The 9384-nt window shown below is 40.1% G+C and overlaps 1 protein-coding gene across 5 annotated transcripts in view; it reads left to right on the top strand.

Moving 5' to 3' along the window:
• Positions 1–2036: 2036 nt before the first annotated feature.
• The window catches only part of LOC103372549 (enhancer of polycomb homolog 1-like), a 30429-nt gene continuing 23081 nt past the window's right edge, over positions 2037–9384 (top strand). For 2 of the 5 annotated variants that reach the window (XM_008302216.1, XM_008302213.1), the window contains exon 1: positions 6905–7808. In XM_008302216.1, the coding sequence (XP_008300438.1) occupies positions 7656–7808 (153 nt within the window). In that variant the 5' untranslated portion in view covers positions 6905–7655. Of the gene's footprint in view, positions 2343–6093; positions 6190–6904; positions 7809–9384 lie in introns of those variants that run through there. The other 3 variants (XM_008302217.1, XM_008302215.1, XM_008302218.1) reach the window with 2 other exon arrangements.

Below are 9384 nucleotides of genomic sequence, written 5' to 3'. Positions count from 1 at the left end.
AGCTCAAACGTTGGAATTACTCCGACATTACAACCGACAATTGTGTAGCATGGAGTAGTTTCGCGGTGTTTGAGCAGAGTGGCAGGTGAGCTGGTGTGCTTGAGCTGCACCAAGTAGCAAAGCAGTGGGTAAGGATAGAATGAGGTAGAGCTTCATTAATCATGAAGAAAATTCTTTTGCCAGATATTGATCAGAAAACTAAACAACAACACGAGAAATGCAGTGCCGATTTGAAAATCAATAAAGTATAAGTACGATAGATTACTGAATATATTAATAAGTAAGCTAAAGTACTGGCAATGATACTGAGGAAGTAAAGCAACATCCCACATGATGAAGAAATGGTGCAAATGATTAAATATAATTTAGATAAAGCAACTGTGTAGTTACATTTCAGCTATTTTAGACAATAAAGGTGTTATTTTCATGTAAATATGTACCTTTAATACACAGTGGTGAGTGTTTTTAGGGGTTTCAGACCAGGTATGAGAACAATCAATGAACTCTTCAGTTTGCATAAAGATTGATAACACTGAGAGAATATATGAAAATAAATAGGTGTCGTACTGGATCACAAAAATCTCATTAAATATATAAAAGCCAAACCTGTTTCATTCCAATGAAGGACAAGAACACATTGATATATTGTTTTTGAAAGAACATACTTTGAAATGTCTTGATTTTGTGACTTTTTGATCTGCCCGTATAACGTTCAAAGCAGATGAGAAGTTACTCCCTGATAACATACAGCAACTGTGCACAGGCAACATCAGAAACTGTGAATAACGAGGACATTTTAACAGCTCGTACTGCCATGAAGAGTAGATGTTTATCAGTTTGTCAATCTCAAAATGAGCACAGTTACAAATTGTAATATTGATAATAATAATAATCATTATTATTTTTAAGAAAATGTAATAATAATAATAATAATAATAATAATATGAAACTGTAAATGTCGTTGGGGTTTCTCAGGATGTAAATCAGCATAATGTTTGAAGCAAACAGGAAACATGTAGCAGGTTTGAGTTAACAAGTTAAACTTCATTCTTCTGGTCTTTAGACATTATTTCAAGTTTTGTTTTTTCTTTTTTTCATTTTGTGTGATTTCTTTTCTCTCTTTTGCCTCTGTGGTAGTGGGGCATGTCTGAAATCAATCAATCAATAGATTTTTTTTTTTGTTTTTAAATCCTATAGCTCTTCCAGCACAACGTCTTTTTAAAGCTCTTTCATCTTTCAGATGCAGCAAAATGTACACAGCACTGCTTTTCTCCCTTTAGCTCATCAAGTGTAAAACCATCATGAAACAGTGTTTGTCTCCATACAGCTCAAAAACTAAATGTAACACAGTTTTTGTTGTTGTTGTTGTTGTTTAAAATCTTTATAGCTCTTGCAGATCAGCAGCAAAAATAATAACACTGTCCTCTTAAAGCTCTTCATGTGCAAAGACATCATGTTAGCGCTGCTCTTTCTCTTTATACCTTTTTTGACTCCAATAATAGAACTGTAACACCACTATTCTGTTTAAATTTAAGTATAATTCTACACACGGTGTGTCCTTCAGCTGGGTACATACACCGTCATGCTACACCTGTATCCATATCTATATTCATCCTGTCATTTCTGTACATATTCATCATACAGCCTATTGTACATACCCATGTATGTATTTATCATGTCAAACCTGTACATGTGAGGGTATACATGATCTTTATTTTTTTTAGCCTTATTGTATTTCTGTATTTCTAAAATGAAATAAAATGAATGACAGTGCAGTTCAGCATCTAAATAATATTCGAGTAATACAGGAAAAGAAAAACATAAACTGATAACTGTGACCTTAGGTTACCATATAAATTAGCTACGAGCTAAATGCTCGTGGTGACGCTGTCAGCCAATCACGTTTCGCTCCATCCCCCAGTGGGGCGTGACGTCACGGGCCCAGCTGCTCTCCACAGGTGATTGGTGGCCTCAGCCGACCAATCAGAGGGCGTGTTTTACAGCAAAGTTGTTAACCCCCAACAGTAGCACTTTGGTTTCCACCTCTCTAGTTTCAGCTTTACATCGACAGGGAAATACGGAGTTTCCATCGACCGAAATACGCCGTTTGACGAGGTGGACATAAAGCGGACAGCGGCTGCTCCCGCCTGGACACCGGCCCGGTGCTCGGTGTTTTATTCCGACACCAAGTAGGAGAACTAGCCGCGGCTAACGTTGGTGTTAGTTGGCTCCCTCTCCGGCTAGCTGCGTCGTGTTGCCTGTCGTTTTTTTAACTTCTGACTTGCAGAAATGTTCCCCGTCTGCCTCTAAAGCCTCGACGAGAGCCGAGCCGTCGACTTTTGGTGAGTATTTCTCTGCAGTGTTTTATTTAACTTGAATCGATGGTCGCCAAAGAGGCCCATCGTGATTAGTGTTTTCTGGCATCAGATGATTTCATACACGCAATCAAATTCCTGGCTGGTCAGCTGGATGCAATTCAGCACTAAAACCACAAGTTCCTGATCACTTTGTCAGCCCTGGAAGGGAGCACGCTGCGATATCGATCGATTTGAACGAGGGAGATGATTTTTCATTGTGGAAAACAAAAATCTAATTCAGTAGTTGTCACATTAGTGGAAAAATGAGAATGTCGGAAACCTGATCTGGTTCACTGAGGACAGACAAATCAGCTAAAGGCGGAGCTGAAGAGGCTCAAAGTCATTTTTCCACATCGTTTCTTATTTGGGCTTTTCATCATCTTGGTTGGAAATGTAACATTGGTGGATCATAGGCTTAGGGTGTGTGGCTGAACAGTGCCAGGCAGCTCCTGTGGTCTGTCAGGGAACTGCTTGGCCCTGGCCTGCACGGGTCTGGATCACACTGTATCCCTCATATCCCCTGTATTATCTAACCTCCACTTCCTAAGACACCCACCCAGGGGAAGACCTTACAGTGATCTGGCCTGCCTGTGAAGATGGAGCTTGGATTGGAGCTGCTTCACGGTGACTGGCCGTGGTTGTACTACTGTCATTGTTAGTTAATAATTCTTAGTAAAAGCCTGTTTAGGATTACAGATGGGTAGCATTCACTACATTTTAAATCAGTCGGACCAATCTGTTAAATTAGGTTTCCTGTAATTGTCTGAAGTCTTTGGGTATTGTAGGGCAAACCCCACCCACATGGCACTTCTGTATGCTAGCTGCAAGTATGTGAGGCATCAAAGTACTGTTTTTAGGTTGAGATGGCCTTATTGCATCTCTGTGGGTTTTAGGAGTATAGATGTCAAGGTCATGAACTTGTAAGACTAAAATATTTCACTACAGCTCTTATCATTTTTGCATAGCTACAGGACAGTACAGCTTTTGTCCTCAGGCTCAAGTTATTTGCCATTTTCTCTTATTATCTGCAATTAAAAGAACATTTTAAGGCTTTTATGTACAGTACGGCCTAATATCAACATACAGCAGGCATCAGTATAACAGTCACTGCATTACACAGGGGATGTAAGCAGGCGTGTTGTTTCTGTTAACACACAGGAACATGCACGTATGTTCCAACGTCCTAATTTGAAGCAGACATGACCTTGTTATAATGGGCTCAACTGGCAGATATTAGAACGGGTAAACATGTCTAAAGGAACTATACTCTTGCTAAGACACACATATACAAAGTCACAATATTGCTGACACCTCACAGATAATGTATGACAAATAGAGCTGCCATGAATGATTGTGTAAAGTGTTAACTCTTAGATAAATTGGCAGATATTTTGCAGATAGATAGCTACTCTGTTGGTCTTTTGGAGAAAATTACAATGAAACTATTTACAAAAGTCCTCAGACAAACTGAAGCCTTTGAGCAAAGTACTGAAAGTATTTGTAATACATAATATGCAATGACTGTAGTATAGAGAATATGTAGTGTTCAAAGATACTGGATAATCTATGAAGTACAAACAGATTTACTATGTGAAAAATGATTTACCTTAATCTGATGCGCAAGAAAATTGCTCATGTCTTATGTCTGAAATCTTAACATAAAGTAGATAAAACAATTGAACACAAGTGTTTCCTGTATTTGAAACATTTTTAAAGAAGAAAAGAAAAAGCAAAATTCAGCGACTCCAGCCTCTTAAATTTTAACATTATCTGGTGTCTGTACTTGTCTGTGACAGTAAACTGAATATATTTGTGTTTTGGACTAAACAAGACATTTCAGGACATGGTCTTGGGGGTTTAAAAGCATTGATCAACAATTACGTGTCACAGCTTCAACCACAGATAGGGCTAACATGAAAAGGAACTTTGAGGAATCAACAAATGAGGTAAAGATATTAGAAAAGCAAATAGTTTTTATTTAACCACGCCAGATAGTTATATTTATCCAACAGATCCATATTCAAATACAGTTTCCTTCAATGTGGTGTCATGTGCCTCTGCACCCATAACCATAAAAACACTTTGCATATTACAGCACCTCCCTGCTCATAAATGTAAATGTACTTTAGTTGATTGATCATTCACTCAAATCTACAGGAGGACAAGTTCCTTCAGAGACACGCTGTAGTAGAAATGTTAAGCAGCACGTGCCAGTAGTATCTAACTATGTAACTAAAACCTCCGATGGTTTACTCTGGTGGCAGTTTTTCATTTGTCACCAAAATGACTAATAAACCATTTTGCATGACACATCATTTGACTCAGAAGACATACAAACGTACAGCCAAACTAGTCACTCTCTGAGTCAGAACAGCTTGCTAACATGTGCACAAAGACAATGTGAACATGCTCAAATGTAGCACTTAAAATGTGAACCATCACAGTTAACATGCTAGCATTTGCTAATTAGCACCAAAGAGAGCTGAAGCTGACAGAAATGTCCTTAGTTTTGCAGGTGTTTGCTCATCAGCCAAAGCAGCTATTGCAATTCATTCTCTGGGGATCAAAAACATTCTGCACCAAATTTCATGCAGTTTATCCGATAGTTTACCATATATTTCATTCAAAACCAAAGAGTTTGAGCCTGACGTTGGCCTGGGAGCTAAATTGTGTAATACTTTACTGCAATGTCACAATTCAACTCTGGCAAGGTCTCAGTCTGCATCTCCTCTCACTTTCTCCCCCCATTTCCTGTCTGCCTCTTGACTGTTTTCTGTGAATAGAAGCAGAAATGTCTTAAATTATTCTTAAAATAAAGTAAAACTAATGGCAGCACTGGAGTTAAGAGATCACCCCTCATCAGAACACATCATTTTGGAGCTGTGAACGCAAACGTATCGTAGCTGCCAAGATATTTCACAGAATAAATGAAACTTCGACCTGCCGGTGGTTCTGGATGATGAAGAAGAAGAAATAATGAAAGTCTTAGGGGTTTATCTTCTGGGGAGTTTAAACATGACAGATTTCATTTTACTTTTTACAAAAAAACTACAAATGTCAATGTTTTGGTGGAGTTACAGGAAAGGTCAGATGATTTGTCAAAGGCAGGAGAATTCATCCTCTGAGGAACATGAACGTAGATGGAAAATTAAATGGTAAAGCATGTGAGCATTGTTGAGATGTTTAAGACCGGACCAAAGTGGTGGAATTATCTGTCTCACTGACATTGCCCAAGTAATAATAGCAGCTTTTGAAATAAAATGTTTTACGTGAAGCATTGACTTTACCAGAACTTGTCTCTAAATCCAATTGCAAAAAAAAAACCTAAAAACTTTTGTGCAACTGTAATGTATTGGTGCAGAAAATATGACATAATGATGAAAATGTTGAGAGGTTGCAAACAAAATGCATGAACTTAACAGGAAATCCCAGAACATCAGCACAAAGACTTTCACAGCAAGGTGTGTGGTCATTGGCCAGACCAGGCGCCTCTGCTGACAATTATGATCAGGTGGTGGACACATGTTTTGTCTTTGCTCCACCCAGCTAAACCTCTCCTAAACCTGCTTTTAATTACTAAGCAGAAAATCTAAGTTGAATCTTATTTGTGGTTTGAATCACACGCACCACTCGGTGAGTTGCCGTGATGACTTTTGCTTTAAACTTTTCTGTTTCGGCACATCAGGTCTGAGGTTTTGGCTGAATGCACTTGTTGCTTTTGTCGGTTTGCTTGCAGGTCCTCATGGCTCGGTGTAAGGATTTAATGATGAAAGGAAAGCCTCAGTTTCCCTGGGTGGACCCTGGATAAAGACAATGTCATCAGCATCACCAGGTAAGGTGTTTTAGTGGTTGTGAAATATGATTCTGACCTTGATATTTTAACATTTTCGCTGTCAGACTCCACATCAGCTCATCTTTACAGCAGCAAAATTCCAGTTTTACTGACATTAACTTGGTCAGGTTTAAGAGTTTGGCACAGCTGGATTCACCCATATTGGATAATAAACCAATTCGTAGTGCTGTGTGTGGTTTTTGATGCAATTACCAAGAGAAACTGTGTGTGCAGTGTGTCTTTATACAAACATACATGTTGGTGACTTGGTCCTTTGCCAGTCAGCCCAGCAGAGGGCGACATTGTTCATATGGTGAAGCATCCTCACCTGGAATAACTTTTTATTTTTTGTTCAGACTGGGTTGTTAGAGATCACCTGTGATAGATAAGGTTCAGTACTTCTTGCAGCTCAGTTAGCTGGAACGTGGTTACCGCTCTGTTATTTTAGTCTTTGGCTTGCAGTTGGTTTAAGGTTTTGCTCCGATAGTTTTCAACCGAAGAATAAAAGAAAGCACCACAAATGCAATCAGCAGAGTGAAATTGTATTTTACTTATTACTCATTTGTGTAGTTTATGGTGTTTTGTGTGTTTCGATGGGAGGGGAGAAAACAACAGTTTGAGGCGTTTTAAGGCGTTTTTATGGTTGTTTTTCTATATTCATTAAACCAATTTTACCACTTTTTTTTTTAAAACTTATGGAACAGAATAAACTTGCATGAAAGAGCTTTGATTTGGGAGAAAACGTGGAAGTTATGTTGATTATTTATATTATTTTTATATTGTAGACATTTGATGAACTTTGTAGCTTTCGTTATAACTGCAAAATAAAAAATAGGATTTTGTTTGTTTTGCTCTTATAAATTATGATTATATATCAATTTTTGCATAATGTCACAATTTCCCTCCATCACATGAAATATACATTTTTTCTTTTTTACGTTTTTAATGTATGCATTTTAATTGGCGCATGTTTTTTTTTTTAATTACTTTTTAAAAAATATGTATGTATAAATTTTTGGCGGTGTGTATTTCGGCCGGGCCGGTGTTTATTTCAATAATTTATCTGGATGTGCAGAGAGGAGTTAGTTTGCAAGAAATGCCCCCTTCCCCCCACCCCCGCAACGCGCAAGCGCTCGGGACCGTGTGGGAATGGTCGGTCCGCGAACTGGGGGTTGGACCGCTCCGAGCGAAACAGAGCAAAAGAGTTTTAAATGTCCGCCATGTTGTCCATGGCGCACTGAACCAACGGTAGGGAGCGGAGCGTCGGAAAAAAACAGTCCGAGAGAGAGCGACCAAGATCCGGGCCTTCCCCCGGCTCCGTTGGCGACGCCCTAAATACAAGCTACCACCATTCGAACGTTAGAGTAGAGACTAAGCGCACAGAAACATCCATGAAAGCTCCACTCGGTACCGCTGTGAATATTAGGAGATCGGATAGATTTATATTGCATCTCGAATTGTGAAAAATGAGTAAATTGTCGTTTCGGGCACGGGCGCTGGACGCTTCCAAGCCACTACCCGTCTTCCGTTGTGAGGATTTACCCGACCTACACGAATATGCATCAATTAACCGGGCAGTGCCGCAGATGCCTACGGGGATGGAGAAAGAAGAGGAATCGGTATGCTTTAACCGTTTGAAAAAATGTGAAAATATACGCTTTGTTTTATTTTCTACACGATCACAGGCGTCCCTCTTTTTTTTCTGCGCAAGCTTTCACAAAATGGCCGCCAATTTTCTCAGGAGAAACACGACGGATTTCTGTCGCAAACGGCACATATGTGGGACTCGGACGGATGTTTGGGTAAAGCGGGGACCCGCCGAGGCTTTATTGGATAAAATCGCTCGGTTTTGCCGGCATATTTATGCGTGAGGTGATTTTCTGAGTACAAAGGAGTCATGTGACTTGAGCAATTCCGACATTTTGTCTCGTCTGTCAGGACGGGGCCTTGTGTTGGCGTAATTGCAGAGGACCAGGGCAAGGGGGAGCTAGTGGTTTCAGATTATGTGGCATCTGTGCCACTAGCAGACAGAAATGTCAACACTGCTGCCATGCATGGGGGAGAATATCATGTTGAATGGATAAAGTAAATGTGTTTGTGCATGTTTATTTGCTCACAGCATTGTGTGGGTTAAGGTGCATCCTGCTGGTGCTACTTTATGTCACGGACTGGTCCTCATAGGATGCAGCCCATTATGTATGTTCTATGGAGTGTATGTATGAGGTTTGTCATTCAGGTATAGCAACTACAACCATCATCTAAATAAATGTATTGAGTCTTATATTTTATTTGTGTAGCTGTCACACAGGTATTATTTAATATTCTTCTAACTTGAGGTAATTTCTTGTAATATAACAATCTATTTACACTGAATTGTCATTTTTCAGGAAAGCTGTTTTTCTCTGATAAACATCCCCCTGATTCCCCAGTATTGACATGTGATTGCCCCGATAGGATTACATTTTGTAATTGTCAATCTAAAAAGGACTACTTACAGTGTTCTGGCTGTTTATTCGGACAGAGAAAGTGACGTTTTGTTTGCGGTTTATGGAAGCAGCAGCAGCTGAGGCAGGTAGATAAACAAAGTGTGCCTCCTGCCTCTGCTTGTGCTGCATCCCACAGGGCTGCTATCATTCTGTAGGATGTAGGGGGTGTTTGTAAACTAGATGCACCCTTTGGGGATTTTCTTGTTCTTCTCTTCTTTTCATGTCATTTATTATACAACAGTCTGACACAGTGAGGCCCTTATTCTGCTTCCATTAAGCAGCATATCGGCTTCTCCAAGGATTCTGCTTTGCAGCTGACCCAGCAGTCTTGACTAATGTTCAAATATAAGGGCAAGTGAATGGGGAATAACACTACGGGCGTCTGCGGCGGATACTTTTCATTATCCGCTGGAAGTGTGTTGCAGCCAGCCTTGTGGAAGCTGGGTGTCATGGGTTCAGTGTGTCAGATGGCACAGCAGGCTGGCAGACCAGCGGCACGTGGCGCTCTGGAGGAGACCAGGGCGGCGGGAAGGAGGGGGGTTGCTGTCACTTCAAAGTCTGTGCTCTGCTCAGCTGGAGTGCTCGTTATGTAATAGTCATATTATCATAAGAGGTAGGCCAAGGCCCGCTACATGCCAACCGCTAAGTGTTCGGAGCTGTCTGATATGAATTCCTGTGTCAGACTCAAGTTGGAAATGTGTTTTTGAGT

This window comes from Stegastes partitus, unplaced genomic scaffold, assembly GCF_000690725.1.
Source record: "Stegastes partitus isolate 25-593 unplaced genomic scaffold, Stegastes_partitus-1.0.2 Scaffold1777, whole genome shotgun sequence".
Taxonomy (NCBI): Eukaryota; Metazoa; Chordata; class Actinopteri; family Pomacentridae; genus Stegastes; species Stegastes partitus.
Note: the sequence above shows the minus strand (reverse complement) of the source record. Positions and strands in the feature narration are given on the sequence as shown.